The following is a 21,562-nucleotide window of genomic DNA, read 5'->3' as shown; positions in this document are numbered from 1 at the left end:
GTTAACCACATGTTACATCGCCATATACTAACCTTCTTTAGAGTTAATTGGCGAATAGACAATAACGTGACCAATGCCGTAATTAAGTGCAAATCGATGTCATTAATTAAGTGCAACAGAAATATTTATATGGTCGATCAGCTAATGGAAGTTTCTAGTTATCTACGATGATATTAAGTGCAACATAAATATTTAGATGGTAAATAGCATTAATCTTTTGGCTAATTTATCTACACTAATATTATTAATCCAATGCCGTAAATACAATGAAGATAAGTTATGATTTATAAAAAATAAAAATATAAAAATTGGGAGAAATATAGATTTGGTGGGCCCTTTGAAACGGAAAAGGGTAAATCCGTAATAAGCACCTCGAGCACGAAGGTGGTACACTCTCTTCCTTCTATATAAAGCACCATCGTCTTCAGCACATAAACCACCACCATTTTTATGCATCAGTCAAGGTTTTATTCTTCGTTTTTTTTTAAAGATTTTTATTTGTTAATCGGTATAGTGTCGATTTCTTAAATCTGATTCCGAGATTTTGTTTTCCGATGCATTTCAGTCTGAGAAGAAAGCTTGGAAGCTCTCTATCTCGCTCAAGTAAGCTCAATCTCTCTCTCTCTCTCCATTTACAGATACCGACGATTCTGATGTAGATTTCCTGATTATCCATCCGATGGATCGTGTATATACCGATCGCTTTAATAACTTTCGATTGTTATTATGTTTTGGATTATTGGTGTGATCGCTCTTTCTGTGAATCGGAAACTGCTTCGTATATCATAATTTTGCTTAATTTGATGGGTTTTGCATTTGCGATTGTGATTCTTTGAGTTCTTAAGTTATTTTTTTGAGTTTTTATAAGTATAATGTCAAGTTCTGTTTCCCTGAGTTTTTTCCGATGCATTTCAGGTTGAGGAGAAGCAAGCGTGGAAGCTCTCTCTCTCTCTCACTCTCGCTGGCTCATGTAACCTCCAACTCTTTCTATCTCTCTGTTTTTACCGTTTTAGCTTCCTTGACTAGATCTGACGCTTCTAGTTTAGACGTCGTGACATTCCGATCCGTTTACATTTTGACCTTCTTTTTGTTTATTTGTTTCAGATAAAATGTTGCTCAAGCTATTTCAACAATCCAGGTTCTTCAAATCCATTAGCGGATTGGGAAACGTAGCGTCTCCATCTCATGGATTTGTTGGAACCAGAGCATCACGTCGTAAGTTTTTTCATATTTTCTTTTAAGAAATGGAGCTTCTCGCTTCGTTTTATCTGTTTTACCTCGTTTTTTACATACATGTAAAAACTTGTTTTTTTTTTTTATCCTAGCTCCAGCTGTATTTGGTACTCACTATCTTCGTCTTTTAGGTTTGTTTTTTTTCCCCCTCTGTTTCCTTCTGTTTTTCCATCATCTTAATGATTATCTTACTTTTATTAATATCAAATTTATTAAAGCTACGGATTCATCTCCTCCAAACGATACTATTGGGCCTCAATATGGTGATCCGGTCAGACTACCTGGTTACCCACAGGTAAAAATGTTAATTTTATTTTGGGCCTGGGCCTTTGTTTTCTCCTCTTAATGAGTGCTTCGAAGTGTTGTTTCCATATGTGAATGGAAAAAGAGAAATTGTAGACGGGATTAACATATATTGACTATCAGGAAAAATATTTGACTATTGGAGGGTCTGAGTAATTTATCCGCTCAAATCTGGTTTTACAAATTCTAACGTACAAATGTTTTTTTTTATAACTTTCTTCTATACGCAATTAAAGGGTAATAGTTGAAAAGCTCTTAAGATTTTTTTAATATTTTTATTTTGGGTCTTGGTTTTTATTTTTTTTCCCTGACACAGTTTTTTTTTTGTTATAGCCTAATCTATGTACAGCCAAAACGGAAATTTGGTGGGACGTTGACAGCTGTAGACTTCCGGACAGCGTCGACCCCTACCGACTGGTGGGAAACCTCCGAAAATCGTTAAATGAAAAGGGTTACCGAGGACCCATCACATCGATTAACGCATTCGGTAACACTAACCGAATCGATGAGACTACCATGTTAGCGCTTAGTGCTACTGGAGTCTATACTCGCCACATCCCTGATGGTTCGTTCTATATATTTACTCAATTACTTATTTTTTCTCAATTTATATTAGTCTCATTCTTTCTTTCAGGTAGAAAAGAATCTGCGCATAAAAAAATTTTGGTCGATTTGCTGTGTTTTGGAATGGATAACATTCAACAGCCATGCAACATAATGCTCATATCCGGTAACCGCGACTACTCGGATTCATTACATCAACTGAAGTCGCGACTATTCAACATATTATTGGCACAACCCGAAGACTTTGCATCCACTCCCTTGATACATGCAGCTTCAACAGTTTGGATTTGGAGTTCATTGGTACTTGGGGGAAAACATCTCTCTCCTACCCAAGTAGAAGATTTGCTTGCCCATACCAAGAAAAGAGATGAATAATGAGACCTTATGTTTGTTTGTTGAAGACTACTCTCTGTTTGTTTGTTTTGCACGAAAGTAACTTAATAGTTTAAAGTTTGTCTTAAGTTTTCACTACCATCGCTTAAGTTTATATTCCAGCAGTATGTACAGTGTTGGGGTCGGATTCCCCCACAAGCAAGACCGAGCCAAACAGTCTGAGAATAACAATCACCTCATGGTTAAACATATGATTGGCCCCTAGCCTAGAACAAAGCACCTCGGGACCTTATTCGATCGACCGTCCCGAAGGGAGTTTGTAAAATGGCTCGGGTGTTAATCATATGAACACAGCCCGAGCCAATCGTGAGAACGCTGCGGGAAACATCTATATCGGCTAGGGAGACAGCCAACTGAGCTTAATGGATAGTCATCAAGCGCGCCCCGAGCCGGTACATACCGTTTGCCCCGAAGCCACCTCACAAACGACCACCGAGCCGTGAAGAACACGCGAGGCAAAGACTTGAGGCTCCTCTTTTTAACAAGCCCGAGCTCACTTCGTTAGGGTCTGTTTTCTCGGAGATACTGCCGTTCATCTGCAGAAGACAGTCTGACAAAATACAGATCGATCTGTATCCGATCTGTTGACCTCGGAATAAAATTCCCAGCGATCTAAAAGGCATCACGAGGCGACCTAAGTATCAACTGAAAGCCCCGAGGCTTATCTTTCAATAGAGACCGACCTCATCCAATTCCGAGCTGTTTACTAAGCGTTATCACTGTTTCAATAAAACATATAACACCTGTCAAATCGCAGATTCGAACTGTGGGAGCAACTGGATTAGAAAGCAAACTCCCAACGATTCAGAAAACATCAAGAGCCCATCTTAATATCATCATGAAGCTCTGAGGCTTATCTTTCCAACAAGATCGATTTTGCTCCATTTGGTGCTGTCTTCCGAGAGTTATAGGTTTTCTCTCAAGCATGCGTTGTTTATCGAGACATAGATCCGTCTACACCCGATCTATTTCCCGGCGATCTAAAAGGAACCAGGAGCCGATCTGCACATCATTTTGAAGCTACAAGGCTTATCTTTCTAACGGACTCATCCTTGCCTCAGTTGATTACGTCTAACAAGAGTTATTACTGTTTTTCTGCGACAAGCACGTCCTGGCTGTAGCCCAAAGATGCATGTCTGCGGCTATCAGATCAGCCACCTTTGTGACCGATTTTACGATTCCACCAACATGCCCATCTTAGGCTTCACGTCTTCACCTCGCCACCGATGGTCTTCAATTTACGAAAGCTTCACGTCATCGCCACACTTCATCACCACGGACCATGTGTCATGGAGGCATGGAACGCAACATATATCTTAATCACTAAGAACGCAACAAAAAAGGTCGTTGTTTAGATTTAACAAAATCAACTGCAACCCGAGTCAAAAGCCCAAAATAAGTTCCAAACCAAGGAGTATTAAGGCGAAGGGTAGTTTCGTCAAATCCCTCGATGAATGCCCTACACGCGTAGTGCTATAAATACGGAATATCATGTCATGTCAAAAGGGGGGAATGCCGCCTGACACGCAGAGAGACAGAGTAGCTAGTCAGATCGCCCGTATCACAAAGCTCGTCTACTCGTCCGTCTCACAAAGCTCGTCAGCTCGTCCGTCTCAAAAAGTTCGTTAGCTCGCTCCTCTTCGTCAAGCTTCTCAACTCGTCTTCAAGCTCTTCAGGCCATCACTCAACGACCATCTCCTCGCCTAGCTGTCAGCTAGTCAGCTCGTCCAACTCCTCGTCTAGCTATCAACTCATCCCTCGACTGCAAAACTCATCTACCTCCTCGCCTAGCGGCAGTTCGTCCATTGACTGCAGAGTCCACCTCTCTCGTCGCCCAGCTCGTCTAAACCTTCAGCCTCTACCACGGTTTGTCCAATTCGCCTCTCTACCACGGTTCATCCAGCTCGTCGCACATCTGCCGGCTCGTCACGTACCATACGACCTTCCTCCAGTAATGGCCTAGCTCGTTTATCACGATATGAACGTGTGGCTTGATCCCTTTCTAAGGGTATGTAGGCAACCTTTTACAAGGTTCAGCTATAAGACGACTAAACTCTATTCTTCCTCGGACATCAAGATCGTCTTCCGGCCTCAAGCTCGTCTTTCATCTACAATCGGCTCGTTCTAACTCCATTTATGCTCGTTGAAGAAATCATCCTTTGTAATCCGTCCAATTCGCCTAAGTCGCGGGCTCGTCATTAATAGAAAGATTCTTCTTCCTTCCCTAGAGATCCCATTTTCGTACTTGTGTGATTCGTGCATCAACAGTTGACTAAAATTTGGACAAAACCTTCGTGGGACTACCAGATAAAGATTCAATGCAATCACTCAAGGCTTCCACTCATTCATCAATGATGCGATCTCCAATTTTGTCTCGACGACCTCCCTCATAAAAGATAAGTTCAATTACTTTCTTACATATTAATTAAGCTTGATTGACATTCTCACTTATATCACAAGCATTCATCCTTGCTTCTCTCTTTTACGCAAAGATGAGATCTCCTCTAACGAACAACATCTTAAATGTAGATTTTCATACAACGACGTTTACAATCTCAGAGATTCAGATCGTCCATGCCGTAGATATCATCATCTCTATGTCCAAACAATTAAGATAAGTGTTATCTATTATAATCTAACAAGAACAGCTTAATCATATATATGCTTTTTCTGTTATATTTTTTGCGCAAACTTGCAAAAACACTCGTCTACCGAGCAAAAAGACTCGTCTACGGAGCAAAAAAAGCAACTCTTCTATCGAGTAAAAAAAGAGCTCCGGCCTCTTCACCATAACCTGAACTACGGGTTGGCTTGATCCTTGCAAAGGGTACGTAGGCAGCTTGTCTCCGGACGAGTTCAGCTAGCCCCCACAAAAAAAAAAGGGGGGGGGAGTGGGGTCCGTATATCCATACTCCCACTTCAATTTTTCTACTTCGAATTTTCTTGGAATTTGATTTCTAAATCTTTTTACTTTGAAATATTTTAACGGGCGACGGCCTATTATTTTCAAAGTTTCATTTACACCGCTTCGGTTACAGCGCGCTATATAAATATTCAAGATAAGAATCTGCTCGAATGTTTTTCCGAGCAGGCTATGAATTCTATCTTCTGAAACCCGGTTATACGTAACACCGGTGCCCCAGCTCGTTTCTAAACGCTGGTAAAAGATTGAATCAAATCGGGTCGCAACCGTGGGTATTCAAGTCTACTGAAATCCAGTTACTCTAAACACACTGGTACCGAGTCAACCGCCTCGGAAACTAAAACCCAGTTATCATAAACACTGGTGCCGAGCTTTTGCTTCGGCTAAATACAGTTTCTTATCTGCTTTGGTCTGTGCTTAGAAATAACCTGGTACCGAGACGATCAGCTCGGAACAAAGTATACTGAACCCAGCTTTGACTCGAGCCAACCACCTCAGTTCCTCTGTAGCTTTCCTAGCTCGAAGTTCGTCTAGCTAGCAGCTCGTCGGCACTTCGCCTAGCTGAGAGCTCGTCTGCAGCCTTCCTAGCTCCCAGTTCGTCTGTAGCTTACCTAGCTCGAACTTCGTCTAGCTTGCAGCTCGTCTGCACTTCGCCTAGCTAACAGCTCGTCTGCAGCCTTTCTAGCTCACAGTTCGTCTGCAGTTGCTCTGACTCGTAGTTCGCCCAGCTAACAGCTCGTCGGCAGCCTTCCTAGCTTGCTATTGCCCGCCTAACAGCTCGTCAACAGCTTGGAGTTCTTCAACAAGTCTCCTAGCAGCTTTCCTAGCTCACAACTTGTCAACAGCTAACATTTTGAGTTCGAGATAGCAACACCCGTCAAGAACAGAATCTCGTAGCACCAAGAAAAAACAAGCCTTACTCTCAAAAGATACTTAGGTCGAGTAGAAGAAGATTTGCTTGCCCATACCAAGAAAAGAGATGAATAATGAGACCTTATGTTTGTTTGTTGAAGACTACTCTCTGTTTGTTTGTTTTGCACGAAAGTAACTTAATAGTTTAAAATTTTTGTCTTAAGTTTTCACTACCATCGCTTAAGTTTATATTCCAGCAGTATGTACAGTTATAAAAAAATCTTGAAATCAGAGAAAATAAAATCATGTATAAACAACTTAAGGCCTTATTTGTTTCTTCATCCAGATGGATCATCTATATAGAGATGAAAAATGATGTTTGTTTTTTACAATTTAACAGACCATTTGGATGAATCACTTAGATGATCCATCTAAATGACTTTGTAAGTTTAAACAAATTTTTAAAACTCATTTGGATGGACTTGATTGGACCATTTAGATGGAGATGATTTTGTCAAAAAGAACAAATGACAAATATACCCTTTTAATAATACTAACTTTCTACAAATTTTTAATTTAATATTTTTTTTTAAATTACATATTGCATCAAAAATAAATGGGAGATTTGCAAAAGTACAATTTTTCTATTACATTTTGCAACAATACCCTTTCCTGTTGTCCATTTTTTCAAATACCCTTTCTCTTGAGCAAAACGACCAAATTACCCTCGTCTAATGAGAACTTGTAATTAGAAATTCAAATTTTCCCGCCAATTTTTTTTTTTTGCCAATGATTGAAAACGGGTAGTGTTGAAACGACATTCATAGCAATTATCTAAAAATTGTGAAATCACGGACTATTATTTAACGTCAAAATTATATTCATTATTTCCCGCCAAAACTGCAAAATCATGTTTTTCCGCCAAAACCGCAAAATCATGTTTTTCCGCCAAAACCGCAAAATCATGTTTTCCCGCCAAAACCGTAAAATCATGTTTTTCCTACAAAATCATATTTTTCCTCCAAAACCGTAAAATCATATATTCCCGGCAAAACCATAAAATCATATTTTCCCGCCAAAACCATAAAATCATGTTTTTCCGCCAAAACCCGTAAAATCATGTTTCCCGCCAAAATCGTAAAATCATGCTTTCCCACCAAAACCCGTAAAATCATGTTTTCCCGCCAAAACCATTAAATCATGTTTTTCCGCCAAAAACTTAAAATGCTTTTCCCGCCAAAACCGCAAAATCAAGTTTTCCCGCCAAAACCGTAAAATCATGTTTTCCACTAAAAAACATACAGTATTTTTTTCGTCAAAACTGCAAAATCAAGTTTTCCCGTCAAAGCTACAAAATTATATTTTTCCGCCAAAACAATAAAATTATTTTAACAGGCCAAAACCGCAAAAGCAAATTTTCCCGCCAAAACCGAAAAATCCCAGTATTTTTACAAAAACCAAAAATCATATTTTCCCGCCAAAACAGCAAAATTAAATTTTCCATTTAAATGAGAATGTGGATGAACTACAAAACGATCAAACAAATAAAGATCCATTTAAATGCATCATTCAGATTAAATACCAAATGATCAAACAAAAAATACAAACATCATTCAAATGCATCATTCAAAAATCATGTAAATGGAACATTTGAATGAAAATGGTAAATAATGAAACAAACAGGGCCTTAGCAAAGAAAAGCTCGTTCCAAGTATTTTGAAGACCAGGCAAGCACCAATGTATACAGCCTACTGAGTAGCTAACCGGATTTGCTAGCTGATCCTTCGTCATATGGGCTCCATGGCTTCTTGTAGATTGATGTGTGCGCGTCTTTCCGATAGCTCGTGAGTTGTGTAATGTTAAGTACCGTCACCAGAAAATCTGCTCTTTGGTCTAATTCCTCTCCTATCACTTTCATTAAGGTTTTGCTGCAGTCTGATGGCCAATGGTTCATGTCTTGGATCGGTGTCGTTTGATTGTAAAAATTCTTTCCTTGTTCGCCTCCCCAATCCTCGATCCTGGTCACGGAGGTAGAAAAGATGAAACCTCTGTATTCTAGGGCTCTGTTACGAGCTAAATCTTATTCTGGTTTCTACTTGTGGATCATGTCAAGGCCACATTTACTTGAACTATTAAAGATAAACCGGATCCTTCTAAACCCCATTACTCATTTCATTTAATACCAAATCCGGACTATATTATTCTAAGCCATCTCCTCCCTGTTCAGTTCCTAGATTTGAATTTGAAGAACCTGTTTACGGATGACTTAAATCACAGAAAAGATGGAATAGTTACTGACTTGTAGTGAGTAGGAGACATGGTAGAAAAGAAAACTTTTGTCCTCAAAGGATCCATACTCTTCTTCACCCATTTACCCATGGTCATCAGATATGCATCTTCGCTCTCCATCTCAACGATTCTCTTGTTCCCATCCTTGAAAGAACTTTCCCTTCAAATAACACAAATTGAAAAAACTATCAAATCGAAAGTATTGGGGGTATACAAAAAAAGATTTGAGAACCTATCACTAGAAATATTGAAAAGAGTTTAGATTTCATGATTGGTACATACAAGATCTTCATTCTGAAGCTAGCTAGTCCTCCACCACAAGTATATGTTGAACACGACTATATCAGCGCCTCGCCAATGCTTACCGTGTTTGTTGATCAAGCCTTTCCTCATAATTCGATCAGATACTATATCAACTATAGCGTTATCTGAATTCGATTCAAGAAGAAACGGTGCCCAATAGAACTCAATCATTGCATTGTAATCCTACATAGACATACCAGAAGCTTCTATAAGAATCCTAGCAAGCAATTTTCAAATCCAACCTTAGTCTTTATCATTCTCAAACTCATATCTGTATTTGTATTTCATGGACCACAAGGATTTCTAGATCTGAACAAACAAAAAAAGGGCTGAACAGATGGGATCCAATTACCTTGAGAGAGAAGACGGTGAGTGATCCAAAGGTAATCCATGGATTTATAATTTTCTGGGATTTGTGAATGAAGAAGACAGATCAGAGAAAGATACATTTCCTCTGTTCCAACAAACATCATCTTCTTCCCTCTTAAGCTTTCCAACAACGACAGAGCAAACCGATCTGAAGATCAATCACCGAAACAACCTAATGGCATTCAAAATCGAGACTGAGAGAGAAAGAGAGACTAACGAAGTAAGTGAGCAGGACTCAGGTTGCCATCTCCAGGACTGATAATCACTATCTGGATGACCATGCGTGCGGCAAGGGAGCTGCGGATGAATGTACGGGCACTCAGATTCTCGGTACAACGGACGCGTTGACAAGTCTATGACCCAATTCCCTTTGAACACATCGCATACTTCCGAGATCGACGGGAGAAAGAGATGAAATCGTGCCCGTAGATGACGGCGGCGAGTAAGTGTGTGTGTGCGACGGCGCTTGTAATACGATGAGTCGGTGAAAAACGTTTACTTTTTTTTTCCCCCTTTTTATGCCTCTTTTTATGTATCCTTAATTCTCTGTTTTAGACCTACCTTTGTCTAATTTGGTGGCTGAAGTAGCCTATGCGATGTTGCAAGGCTGGCTTATGATTTAAACACTCTTTTAGGCCTTTATTAATAGAATGACCAGATGACAAAAAAAAATAAAAAAAATTAGTACTGTATTTGGGATTAAAAAAATGAAAATTTGGACTTCAGTGAAAAAAAAACATATTGCTGATTAGTTACTACTAGTAGCCATGGTGGTGGTAGTTGACTTAAGGTCAATTCGTTTTCTTTTGATTCAATTCTCGTTTGGAACAATTTCGTTGCTCAATCTTGCCAATCCGTCGTTACCTATATATTTCCCGATCAAAGCTCTTCGAGACCTGAAATTTCGTTATTACTTCGATTCCTTTTCACTTCCAGTTTAATCTCTCCACCGTTCCTCTCCGGCGACACTCCGATGACTTACCGAATCGCCCAAGGGATTTAGTCCGCCACGATATGAAAGGAGGATGAAGAGGACAAGTGGATATATATAAGGGTGTGAAAACGACGCCGGATTTGCGAATCGTTTCGGATGGACATTTTTGTTTACTTCTCTCCTTCTCTGGCCACTCTTCCTCCTTCTGCTGGACCAATACTGCTCATAGGGATGATGGCGTTAAAGTAAGTATGCTCAAAACTTTTGAATTTTTCAACATCCAACGTTTCGATTTTGGTTGAGATATCTATGAATTTGCTGATTAGGATGATAAAATTGGAAAATTTGATTGTCTGTGCTCAGAGAGATGAATCGCGATTTGTGTATTGCTGAGGATTTTTATGCGCAGAAGTGTTTATGGAAACTTGAAGGTATTGGGGACTTTCATCACAGAATGGGATGAAGTAAAAGCTACCTGCAAAGAGATGCTTGCCACAAGGGAGTCTGCTCAGATGTATGCAGTGCGTTTGGCAGAACTTGCTACTTCTCTAGGCTTTGATGGGTGGCTGGTGGGTTTTTCTTGCTAGTATATATCTGTATTTGAAACACACTACTCAAGTGGTGTGAAGAAAGGCTTCTCTAATATATTGACGGCCACTTGCAGATAATCATCGAGATGAAGAACAGATTCCGAATTTGAAGTAATTCCTAAACCATCTAACAAAAGTCTTGTATTTATCTGCACCTGGGGCTTTAGTTATATGATGGGTTGCTCAGAAGTTTTTTGTTGTCCGTTTTGCAATCCACTTCGATCTGATTACTTTCTCCAAGTATAACAGTGTCATTGGTGGTGGGCAATGGACTGTATGCCTGATAAAATCTCTGATTTTGCATCTTTGTTGGTGACACAGTGAAAACCAATAATATGTACATTAGTATTTTCTTCCTTGTCCGCTGCTTTTTACATGCTAGGTAAATGCTGCTCTATTTGCTGAAGAGAAACAATGTGTCAGCTGCCATGTTTGCTCCTGGATGGGTATATGAGACTGCACAACAACCCAATTTTAATTCGGCTCAGAATAAGTAATGCTTTAAATTATTTGCAATTTCCTTGCCATCTATAAATTTTAAGCTACCATTACTGTGTTTGAGCTCCAATTTTTTTCTTTCCTAATTGTTGTAAAGGTGACGCTGGATCTTATTATCATTCATGTGTTTTCTCTTCAGATGGTGGTCACTTGTCGAGAAGTCATGTGGAATAGTCCAAACTATCCACAAGTCTTCCCTTTTTACTCGGATTTCAATCAGGTAAGGTGAGATTGATCAAGTCTTTGTTCTTATCTTGTAACACTAACACCACGGTAAATCATGCATTGATTTTCTTGGTTATGATTATGTTCACTTATGTTCTGAAATTCTCTTCTCTCTTTTGTTCAGGGCTTTGGTTACCATGTTTCACTCCAAGGTCTCCAACAGTCAGATTGTTGCTTTTAGTTTTATTCTTCACAGATGCCCCATGGTACAACATTTCTGCCAAAGTCTTCAGGTTCAACCATCTTACTGTCTTTGATTTTACTGCACACATCTAATGTTTACATGAACCCCATTTCCTGCCACAACATGACAGTTGATCTTCTTGATCTGGGGGTCTCTCTCCTCTCATCTGATCTCCGTCTTTGTTATATGCTTCACATTAGCCTCTCCTAGAACTCAATGAAGACAACAAGGATGTCATTCAGGCCACTCTTGAGTGAGTTCTGGCCCTAATACTATCATCATATTTATTTCGGCAAAGCCAAAAAGGGAAAAATGTTTTCGACATTTCTGAGCAAACATTTAAACAATAAGTACTATGAGTCTGATAGTACTCGAGAGGCATCTTTTAACGGAGGAGACTACATCACTTTTAGAGGAAAACTCGAGGGAGATGCGTATTTCACAACAAGGCTCTTCAAATCCCATCTTCATCTTTCATCTTCCCCCATCACAATTTCTTTCTCTGTAAGTCTCTGCTTCTGGATACACCACAATATGAGATCTTGCTGTTTTTACTCATGGAGGATTTTGGAACTGGTGCAGGTGACATCAGATGAAACCTCTAAACATGGAATCCTGCTTTCTTTCTCATCTCCATCACACGAGACGAAATCCATTCTCGTTTCACGACAAGAATCCATCTGTAGATTCAACAACATGTTCTTACAGTGTCTCGCCACGTCAGCGCAGACTGTATCCGAGTGGACAGTACAGGAGACAAGCCTTGTCCTGGATGGTCACAGACTTACTGAAATCTCTGCATTTTGCTACAGACCAGAGAATTTGACAAAGAGAACAGAATATGTTGCATTGCTCGGACACTTAAGATCATGTTCAGTACCAGCAGAAACCCGAGACTTTACTTCCGGCATCACCGTTGGTCATTGAAGCTCATAACATGGAGCTTGTACCCGGTTATTCTGGTTCCAAGAGCCTCAGGGTTAAGCTAGAATGGAGACAGAAAGACCTTGAAGATTCTGCATTCCCAAGGTACAATGTGTATGCGGAGAATGTAAAGTCTACTGATCTAAGACCGAGGAAGGTTCTAGAGAAGCCGAGAAGCGAAACAGTGTTTCTCGGAGTCGCTCACGTACCATCCTATTACATAGCAGAACTGGTGGTAGAATCAGACGTGAAAGGAGTCCGCTTTGTGTTCAAGCCTGTGCTAAAGATGGTTCATGGGGCAAGCTGGATTTTTATTTATTTTACACCATCATAATCGTCTCATTTGATTTATTTTTGTTTGTTCGGTAATCTCTTTCATAATTGATTTATGGGTACTTTTCTACTGATTCAGCTACGATTCACTTATCATGGTGGGGCTGGTCGGAATCGCAATTGTCATTTCTTGCTTTCAATGATTTTGCTTGTGGGAATCGAGTTAGCTAAGTTAACACGTGACGATGTGTCTGAATCTTAACATTCATTTTCTTATTTGCTTTTTGTGAATCTTAGCGTGGAGTACAATGTCTCCTATGTCTACCATGCCCTAGATGCCTACATCGAGAGAGACAATGTCGGCTTGAAAGGTTTCACCAAGTCAGTTTCTTTAGTCTAAAGGAAAACCGTATTTGTGTCTCTTCAGCTGGTGGATCATCTTTTTGTTATTGTTGAGGGTTTAACGCTAATAGGTTCTTTAACGATTCAAGTCTTGAAGAACGAGGTTATGCTGAGAAGTTTATGGAGTATCAGATGCATTGTTTGGTATGTAAATTCAAGCTCATCTCTTTTTTGTAGCGGCAGTTTGATAATCTTGAGAGTAATATAGATCTTAGTAAGCTTCATATATTATACCACTATCGTCTTTCTAATAGTATTAAGCTCTTGATAATTCTGACTCTTCCATGAATCAGCGATGGAGCTTGCACTGACTTTGGAGAAACTTATTAATGAAAAGCTTCTGAAGTTACAAAGTGTAAGGACCTTATCTTTTTATCAATTATTTCATCATTAAAAGAAGTAATAATGCTAAGCCTTTAAACTCGGAGATTTCAGTATCATAGAGCACACTTTGACAGGAAAAGGATGATTAGATAACTCTCTCATGTGTTTGATCCTAAAGGTTGGTGTGAAGAACAATGATGTTAAGCTGGTTGATTTTGTAGAATCTGAGTTTCTAGGCGAGCTGGTAAGAACAAAAGTTTTTAACATTATCATTACTTTAAACCTATGCAACGATCCTCATGTAACCTGTAAAAACAGGTCGAAGCCATCAAGAAAATCTCAGAGTACATAGATGGAACAAAAATAAGGTCAATGCAGTGGTGAAGCTGAGATCGGATGTTTCTGATATAAGCTGGCAAGTGAAGATGGAGGGTCAAAGACTAACCCAAGGCTGGCAAAAGTTCGCAACAAGCCACGATCTCCGAGTCGTCGACATAGTTGTTTTCAGACATGATGGAGATTTCTTCTCAAAACTTTGAAGTCTTTGAATTCTTTGTTTCGAGATCTATCGATACTCGACATCAAAGAACTCCTTATAACTCTTGATTCATTGAAACAAGAGTAGGCATGTCAATCGAGCTATCCCGGTCCGACCCGAAACCCGTAATACCCGTATATGTTTGAGTTTGGGTCAGAAAAGCTCTGAGCCTATATTTTAATTTAGGTATTTCCTGTATTTTTTATTTTTTGTATTCAATTTCTCCAAAATTAGTGGAAATTATCCATATTTTCTTTCTATTTTTTTAAATATTTCACATTACGTTTTAAGATATATCTGAATTTCCCAAAATAAACAATTAATCGTCCCAAAATTGATCTTTACGCAAATTAGTGAGAGTTTAAGGATTGAACTTAGCTATCCAAAATTTTGGATCCTGCCCGTAATACCTGTAATTTCTATCCCAATCGTGTGGAGTTATGTTTGTAAACATTTGATTTGGTATCCTCTTATTATTAAAAGAGAAGTACAAATTGAATTTTTGTCTAATTTAGCCTCAATTTTGATTTCAATTTTGAATTTTGTTCTTCTTTATCAAGGGTAAAATCGTCCAAACCAAATAACTAAATTAAACAGGATCCGCGTTTTACATAGACGGGTGAGTTATGTTTAATGGGCTTTTGATCACATGTAAAACTACATAATGGGTTACCATCAAGTAATGCAATCTTAGCCATAACACGATTAGTTGTATATCTCAACAATTTTTAGTATCTAATACACGCATATTCCATCAAAATAGTCTGCATATTTAATTACGATTTTAAGAATCTTCAATCATATATTCACCCTCCTCACTAATCACTATAAAATCGGCATAGACGAGCTTATTCGATTCTTCTAACTACCATAACACGATAATACATTCCATAAATTAGAAAAAAATCTTATAAATTTATTCTCTTAAATCTAAAACTAACCATAATCAACTAAACATTATTTACCACTTATCTAAATATAGCCAATCATTATGAACTAAACCAAATTCGAATCATTAGTGAGGATCCAATCTTTGATTTGCAACTTATCCTGCAAAATATTTTCGAATATTTTTGAAAATATTAGATCCAACAACCCTAGCCTCCTTCATCACTATAAATATCAAAGTCATTCTCATCACAAACCAAATTGAGATCAAGAACGATTCGATGGTTATTATCATAATCAATTCATGATAGTGAATGATTGTTTGCATAGGTATTCATGACGAAGTGGATGTTCTTCTTTGATGTTGATGAGTTTTTACATGTTCCGGTGAAAGAGACGATTTCGTCTGTGATGGAATCTTTGGAGGAATATTTTCAGTTTACTATTGAACTGATGCCTATGAGTAGTCGGGTTTGTTATTCCGGTGATGGCCCGGCCAGAACTTACAGGTAACATTCATAACTTTGTTGATTTTAATGATTGAACGTTAACCAAAGCCCATGTGTTGTTTATTGAGTGACTTAGAATATTAGTCACAAGTTTTTTGAAGGTGACATATAATATCAATAAGCATCTGATTCTGTCAACACTTGGCTTGTAAAAGTCTTTGTGCATTCTGTATTAGTCTCCTATGTCGGTCACGATCTTTGCTTTTATTGAATATCACATGATATTAGTGAGAAATGTTGTAAAGATTATTTCTTTTGTTTGTACCAAATATTGAATTGTAATTGGTTTGTATATTTTCTGTTTTTAGGAGGGAACATATCGGTTATTGATTTGGTTTAGTTCAGGGACTAATCTAAATGGTATTTTGGTTTTGTGTTTCAGAAAATGGGGAATTGAGAAACTGGCATATAGAGACGTCAAGAAGGTTCCAAGACGGGATCGGAAATACGCGGTCCAGCCGGAGAATGTATTCGCGATAGGCGTACACATGTCTCAGAATCTACAAGGGAAGACATAGCACAAGGCTGAGAGCAAAATCCGTTACTTCCATTACCATGGTTCGATCTCTCAGCGCCGCGAGCACGCACTCCTTATGTGCTAGACACTACAATCCGTGATGTTGGCCTTGCTGTGAGAACGTTCGAGTTGAGAACGATTGGTGATCGGCTGCTACGGACAAGACAATGAAGAGATGAAAAACATGAATAGTGAATCTAATCAATCTTTAGAAAGAAGAATTAGGTGTTAAGATGATTTACTTTGCATTGTTTTCTTTTGGGGGTATATTCTTTTATTGTATCATATAATTTGGGTAATGGGATCATTAATACAGCTTCAAAATACTCTTTAGTATATATATTCTGTATGATTTAGAAAAAAGGTCTCCTCATAAATGTTATTGTCTTTGTTTTGCCAAAAAATAAAAGATAAAACATACCAACTTTGGTTTTTAAAGATCTTATAATCAACAAAATAATTACACCATCTATCATTATATTACATTTTTGTCACCATTTTACTTATATCAAATACACATTTAGTAATTGATACACAACTTTAAACACAATAAAATACATGATTCTAATCAGTAAATAGACTCCATACTAATAAAAGATTCCAATCATTATTTATACCAGTTTTAAAAAAAACTAAATATATGTTACTATTTTTTAATATAACACACACTAATTTATTTAATAAAAAATCTATAAAAGCCTTCGCCCGCGGGAAACCGCGGGTTTAATCCTAGTTTCACTTATAACCGTACTCATCTCTGTTTAAGTCTAATATTCGGTTTGGTTTTAATTGAATGTTAAAAATAATAATGGTTTCATATTTTAACGAAGATGGATATTTTAAAGATTTCATATTTTTTTATAAAAATATTATATAATAATAATTTTAATCTCTTAATATACTTTAAAGAGTATATTACTCAATTGTTTAATAAGAATAAAGTAGGTTTTAAATTTTACATTGGAAATACAAAACTTCTATTTTAGTGAGACAAATTTTTTTCTAAAAAATCTATTTTTATAGAACAGAGAGAGTATATCATTAAACTCGGACCAATCCGGCTGTCATATTTGGATTGACCGTGAACCATGGTTGGTTAGATTTCTATTAAATTCGTTAACTATCAAACCAAATATAAAACCGCCAAAAACTTTTAGTGCATGAACCGAATCGGCCTGTTTTCAAAAACTTTAAAACAATATTACACTAATTATAAAAAGAGACTAATTGACTTATTTATTTCTATTACTTTATGTTTGGTTCATCTAAATTGGACTTTGTTTCTCTAATCTTTTTCTATTTGGTAGATGATTATGCAGATAAGTTGAAAGAAACATCCTTAAATGTATGATTGCAAGCGTTGTTTTATTTCAGTTGTAACAAGTTATTTTTTTGGAAATTCCTATCTCGATCTTTTTGTTCCATCTCATATCTGTCCAAATTTAAAGGAAAACAAATGTTCAAAATTTATATAGTAAGATTAATAAAAGATTATTTTCCTTTTTGGTAGGATAATTTTTTTTTATCTTTCTAAATATATTGAGAATGTTTTAAAGAATTACTTTTTATAAGATATATAAAATTTTGTTTTATTTATGTATATATTTTGTTTTTAAGATTTGTTAAAAATGTTCTACTTTTATTTTAAAATATATTAATAAATTTAAATTTGACATATGATGATATCTCATATTTTACGTAACATATGTATATATATCGGACATATGCGAATTAGCAACTTTGTAACCAAATTTTTATGATACTAAAATATTAGTTAAAATAAAAGTTTAGCCGGAAATAAAATTTTTCTTTCCAAAAAAAAAACGGAACGAAGATTTCCTTTCTCAGGCGTTGTCTCTTTTGAGGAAGCTGGTTCCTCAGGCCACAGTGTTTCACATTTGGAAGCAGCGCAACAATTCTCTCCACAACAACCTTCTCCTGCCATTTCAGTCCACCTTCAAGTTGATCGACAAGGAAGTTCGCAACTCTATTTCTGCTAGACGTCATAGAAAGCATTTTCGAAACTTAATGTTTCTTTGGATTCGGTGACTTCTTTCTTTTGATGTCAATCTGTTTGTTGCCTTGTTTTTTATTCTTTTTTGGCAAGGTCTCAAAAGCCATAGGTTTTATCTACGTAGATCCTAAACTTTTCATTTCTAATGATATTTACATTTATATCAAAAAAAAAAAAAAGATTTCCTTTCTTTTTGTGTGAATAGATTCGGACATCAACTGAGTAATTACGTATACCTTTTTCGAGTTGCTGAACAACCTAAGACTTTGAGGAGAGTCTAAAAGAAGAATTTAGCAACACAAAATATAAATTTATATTTAATATAATTCATATAAATAATGAGGAGAATCTCATGGTTCTCATCGTCTGCCGTATTTTTTTATTTAATATTTTCATGTTTAGATATTCTCTAAGAATTAGAAAGAAAAAAAAAAAGATATTCTCTAAGAAGATACGTGTCTCTCTTGTCCAAAACCCTAGCCGTCGTTTTATTTATTTTTCATTCTATTCGTCTCACTTAGTCTGAGTTTTAATAATTTATTTTCCATTTTTCTGTACAGCCAGTCCTCGTCTTGCTGGCCTGCAATAATAATGTCTCTGATCGGCCGCCTCAATCTTGGTCGGCGCTTCTGCACCGCCGTGCCAAGAAGATCGGAAGACATAATGTCAAACCCAGATTGCCGCCCTTCTGATCTATGCTTGAGGGTCTCGTACTTGATCAGATGCGTTGGGGATCTCGACACGGCGGCGAAGTACGCTCGTTTGGCTGTTTTCACCAGCATCAAATCGGAGTCAACAACAACAATATGTCAATCCATCATCGGAGGCATGTTACGGGATAAAAGGCTCAAGGACGCTTATGATCTCTACGAGTTCTTCTTCAATCAGCATAACCTCAGACCCAACAGCCATTGCTGGAACTACATCATCGAATCTGGTTTCCAACAAGGTCTTGTCAACGATGCTCTGCATTTCCACCACCGATGCATCAATTCCGGTCAGGTCCACGACTACCCAAGCGACGATTCTTTCAGGATCTTGACTAAAGGGTTAGTCCACTCCGGTCGGTTGGACCAAGCCGAAGCCTTTCTTAGAGGCAGGACAGTCAATCGAACCACCTACCCAGATCACGTGGCGTACAACAATCTGATTCGCGGGTTTTTGGATCTTGGAAATTTTAAAAAGGCGAATCTAGTCTTGGGCGAATTCAAACGCTTGTTTTTGATTGCCCTATCCGAGACCAAAGATGATTTGCACCATTCAAACTATGAAAACAGAGTCGCATTCCTGATGGCCACATTCATGGAGTACTGGTTTAAGCAAGGTAAACAGGTGGAAGCTATGGAGTGTTACAACCGCTGTGTTCTATCAAACAGGTTACTGGTTTGTGCCGAAACGGGTAACGCCCTTTTGAAAGTCCTGCTCAAATACGGTGAAAAAAAAAATGCTTGGGCATTGTACCATGAACTCTTAGATAAAAATGGAACCGGTAAGGGTTGCTTGGACTCTGATACCATTAAGATAATGGTGGACGAGTGCTTTGATATGGGTTGGTTTAGTGAGGCTATGGAGACCTACAAAAAGGCGAGACCCAAGAACGACTACCTCAGTGACAAATACATTATTACAAGGTTTTGCGAAAACAGGATGTTGTCAGAAGCAGAGTCTGTTTTTGTTGATTCACTTGCTGATGATTTTGGATATATTGATGTTAACACTTATAAAACAATGATCGATGCTTATGTGAAGGCTGGGAGAATACATGATGCTATAAAAACCTCCAACAAGATGATCGATGCAACTCTAAAGGAGGTCTCCCATCTCTTTTGACCATTCCTCGTCACTTGGTGATCTTTATTTAATGTCCCTTTTTAATATATTTTTTATCAGACAATAATAGATTTTTGTTTGTTTTTATTGGTCGGCCAATTTATCCACTAGATGAAGACATAAACGTTTACAGAACATACATCTAGAAAATCCAAGAGATAGTAAAAGAGGAATCCTTGATTGTAGCTTCTTTTGCTAACACAACAGCATAATGCCCATATGGATTTTACTTATATCATTAACTCTAGAAAGATGTGAAGGTTGGATAGAGGTTGAAGTTTGCCACCACTACATAGAAAAGAGCATGGCTTCATAAGACCTGAAATATTTATTTGGTCAGTTGGAGGACTTCTATTACCTCTAGCTGATCGTTGTGGGGGTAACGGTTACATATGACTTGAGTAAAGCCACCAAAAGAATCAGGCCCATAAGCCTTCAAAGCATAACCAGTAATCACTAAAGATCAACCTTGTACAACAAAAACTTTCCAGGGGATATACAAAAATTGCTCCCAAAACGCCAAAATAAAACCACGAAGGAAATCCCAAAGCTACATAGGATTGAACCCTCCATAGAGCAATGAGAGAAGCTCCTCTATTCGCTGTGTTACCTTCTACAATCAAATCACATTCCTCCATAAGACCCAAAGCCAACAAGATATCCGCATTCCCACTCCTGCGGTCTCTTAGTAACTCTGACCAAAAAAATCTTCCTCCACTGCAAATATGACTCTGTTAACTTTGTGACTGACCATACTTTCCGCACCCCACACAATACTGAGATGTTGAACCTCTAACCTTGTTCTGATATTGTTGAAGCACGCCTAGTCGCCTACGATGCAAGAGAACTGTTAAAAGCAAAGGCTTCTTGTTGTCTCAAAGAACACAACAAGTGTTTTACTTGTTGTTCTGTTTCTTATGAGAAACACAATCGAACAGAGCAAAAGAGTAACAGGAAACTGACTTTTATTGAATCGGAAACTTGTGTGTTTACATTATAGCAAAGAGTTGCATCTCTTCTACTTGTGACTTTTGGACAACACAACATAACTTAAACGTCACGACTCTTAATTAATAACTAACTTAATACATTACAAACTCAACTATCGATCAACAAGAACAAGCCCATTCTCATCTCGCAAACCCAAGCCACACCTGCTAAAAAATTCCTCCTCGACCAAGAGAGGCCAATGTTACTTACATTTAACCCAATCATACCTCGGAGGAGTCCAAAACCACACTCAAACAAGGATCCTAAATAGGCCTATCCTCCACACCATTCTGCTATCCAATTAAAATTCTTTCTTCTTCAACAACTTGAGGGCAAACCAATCTTCAACATCACATCTGATTTTCTTCACAGAATCAAAAGCAGAGAAACACCTATCTTCAAAGAAGAAGGTGTTTCTACTTTTTCCATATCCTCCAAATGATCCATGGAAAACTCATTCTAAATTCCTTAGGCCATCTCAAGTTATCTCTATTATCAAGAGATGATAGATATTGAAAAAAGGAGACCTATCTTCAAAACCACACTCAGGAACAGGAAAGTCAGACATGGCTCAAACTTGTCTAGCAACAGAGCAAGCAAGACATGGTGTATAGATTCACCCTCCAAACCAAACAATTGACACCTACCATTAGTCTTCTAAACATAACAATTATTTGGGCATACAACAAACAA

The 21,562-nt window shown here is 37.8% G+C and overlaps 5 protein-coding genes and 1 pseudogene across 11 annotated transcripts; 4 read left to right on the top strand and 2 right to left on the bottom strand.

Annotated features, from left to right (window-relative positions):
* Window positions 1-380: 380 nt before the first annotated feature.
* On the top strand, window positions 381-3,846 carry AT3G61028 (Putative endonuclease or glycosyl hydrolase). Of its 3 annotated transcripts, NM_001203219.1 has the most exons (9): window positions 381-464; window positions 566-603; window positions 916-970; window positions 1,105-1,215; window positions 1,326-1,364; window positions 1,452-1,528; window positions 1,870-2,101; window positions 2,171-2,266; window positions 3,599-3,846. In NM_001203219.1, the coding sequence occupies exons 4-9, from the start codon at window positions 1,110-1,112 to the stop codon at window positions 3,811-3,813; spliced, it is 765 nt and encodes a 254-aa protein (NP_001190148.1). In that variant the 5' UTR covers window positions 381-464; window positions 566-603; window positions 916-970; window positions 1,105-1,109; the 3' UTR covers window positions 3,814-3,846. The 3 variants fall into 3 exon arrangements, with proteins under 3 accessions (NP_001190148.1, NP_001078321.1, NP_001327266.1); NM_001084852.3 differs by lacking the exon at window positions 3,599-3,846 and having other exon boundaries at window positions 438-464; window positions 2,171-2,569; NM_001340070.1 differs by lacking the exon at window positions 3,599-3,846 and having other exon boundaries at window positions 438-603; window positions 2,171-2,608.
* A 3,904-nt stretch (window positions 3,847-7,750) lies between these two features.
* On the bottom strand, window positions 7,751-9,832 carry AT3G61020 (annotated as a pseudogene). Of its 2 annotated transcripts, one of them has the most exons (5): window positions 9,447-9,832; window positions 9,213-9,349; window positions 8,840-9,043; window positions 8,568-8,717; window positions 7,751-8,286 (listed from the first exon to the last, which is right to left on the bottom strand). The 2 variants fall into 2 exon arrangements; another variant differs by having other exon boundaries at window positions 9,213-9,832.
* Window positions 9,833-10,008: 176 nt separating this feature from the next.
* Window positions 10,009-14,361, top strand: AT3G61010 (Ferritin/ribonucleotide reductase-like family protein). 3 transcript variants are annotated; one of them, NM_115965.3, is made up of 16 exons: window positions 10,064-10,408; window positions 10,527-10,732; window positions 10,828-10,864; window positions 11,136-11,246; window positions 11,391-11,471; window positions 11,601-11,709; window positions 11,861-11,913; window positions 12,029-12,164; window positions 12,243-12,435; window positions 12,527-12,873; window positions 12,997-13,079; window positions 13,155-13,238; window positions 13,331-13,403; window positions 13,553-13,614; window positions 13,762-13,827; window positions 13,902-13,992. In NM_115965.3, the coding sequence occupies exons 4-14, from the start codon at window positions 11,140-11,142 to the stop codon at window positions 13,568-13,570; spliced, it is 1,284 nt and encodes a 427-aa protein (NP_191660.3). In that variant the 5' UTR covers window positions 10,064-10,408; window positions 10,527-10,732; window positions 10,828-10,864; window positions 11,136-11,139; the 3' UTR covers window positions 13,571-13,614; window positions 13,762-13,827; window positions 13,902-13,992. The 3 variants fall into 3 exon arrangements, with proteins under 3 accessions (NP_001319810.1, NP_191660.3, NP_001319811.1); NM_001340068.1 differs by having other exon boundaries at window positions 10,009-10,408; window positions 10,828-11,246; NM_001340069.1 differs by lacking the exons at window positions 10,064-10,408; window positions 10,527-10,732; window positions 10,828-10,864; window positions 11,136-11,246; window positions 11,391-11,471 and having other exon boundaries at window positions 11,690-11,709; window positions 11,791-12,164; window positions 13,155-13,228; ... (1 more) ...; window positions 13,553-13,827; window positions 13,902-14,361.
* Window positions 14,362-15,343: 982 nt separating this feature from the next.
* AT3G60990 (glycosyltransferase family protein (DUF23)) lies at window positions 15,344-16,361 on the top strand. Its single transcript, NM_115963.2, has 2 exons — window positions 15,344-15,518; window positions 15,901-16,361. Exons 1-2 carry the CDS (start codon window positions 15,346-15,348, stop codon window positions 16,034-16,036), a joined length of 309 nt encoding a protein of 102 aa, NP_191658.1. The 5' UTR covers window positions 15,344-15,345; the 3' UTR covers window positions 16,037-16,361.
* A 2,184-nt stretch (window positions 16,362-18,545) lies between these two features.
* Window positions 18,546-20,010, top strand: AT3G60980 (Tetratricopeptide repeat (TPR)-like superfamily protein). Its single transcript, NM_115962.4, has one exon. It carries the CDS (start codon window positions 18,641-18,643, stop codon window positions 19,877-19,879), a length of 1,239 nt encoding a protein of 412 aa, NP_191657.1. The 5' UTR covers window positions 18,546-18,640; the 3' UTR covers window positions 19,880-20,010.
* AT3G60975 (uncharacterized protein) lies at window positions 20,007-21,316 on the bottom strand (the record flags this gene model as incomplete). Its single annotated transcript, NM_001340067.1, has 4 exons — window positions 20,007-20,021; window positions 20,238-20,312; window positions 20,446-20,573; window positions 21,262-21,316. 4 exons carry the CDS (start codon window positions 21,314-21,316, stop codon window positions 20,007-20,009), a joined length of 273 nt encoding a protein of 90 aa, NP_001327250.1.
* Between the last annotated feature and the right edge of the window lie 246 nt (window positions 21,317-21,562).

This window comes from Arabidopsis thaliana, chromosome 3, assembly GCF_000001735.4.
Source record: "Arabidopsis thaliana chromosome 3, partial sequence".
Lineage (NCBI taxonomy): Eukaryota > Viridiplantae > Streptophyta > Magnoliopsida > Brassicales > Brassicaceae > Arabidopsis > Arabidopsis thaliana.
This window is presented reverse-complemented; position numbering and strand designations above follow the sequence as displayed.

What these genes read in the sequence shown, in the direction of transcription:
- AT3G60990 (NM_115963.2), top strand. Translation starts at nt 15,346, where the DNA reads ATGACGAAGTGGATGTTCTTCTTTGATGTTGATGAGTTTTTACATGTT. An exon ending in GGCCCGGCCAGAACTTACAG is followed by an intron (nt 15,519 to 15,900) that starts GTAACATTCATA and finishes TTTGTGTTTCAG; the next exon opens with AAAATGGGGAATTGAGAAAC.
- AT3G61010 (NM_001340068.1), top strand. Translation starts at nt 11,140, where the DNA reads ATGCTGCTCTATTTGCTGAAGAGAAACAATGTGTCAGCTGCCATGTTT. An exon ending in ATTTTGCTTGTGGGAATCGA is followed by an intron (nt 13,080 to 13,154) that starts GTTAGCTAAGTT and finishes TGTGAATCTTAG; the next exon opens with CGTGGAGTACAATGTCTCCT. An exon ending in GGCTTGAAAGGTTTCACCAA is followed by an intron (nt 13,239 to 13,330) that starts GTCAGTTTCTTT and finishes TAACGCTAATAG; the next exon opens with GTTCTTTAACGATTCAAGTC.
- AT3G61028 (NM_001203219.1), top strand. Translation starts at nt 1,110, where the DNA reads ATGTTGCTCAAGCTATTTCAACAATCCAGGTTCTTCAAATCCATTAGC. An exon ending in TGGAACCAGAGCATCACGTC is followed by an intron (nt 1,216 to 1,325) that starts GTAAGTTTTTTC and finishes TTTTTATCCTAG; the next exon opens with CTCCAGCTGTATTTGGTACT. An exon ending in GACTACCTGGTTACCCACAG is followed by an intron (nt 1,529 to 1,869) that starts GTAAAAATGTTA and finishes TTTTTGTTATAG; the next exon opens with CCTAATCTATGTACAGCCAA.
- AT3G60980 (NM_115962.4), top strand. Translation starts at nt 18,641, where the DNA reads ATGTCTCTGATCGGCCGCCTCAATCTTGGTCGGCGCTTCTGCACCGCC.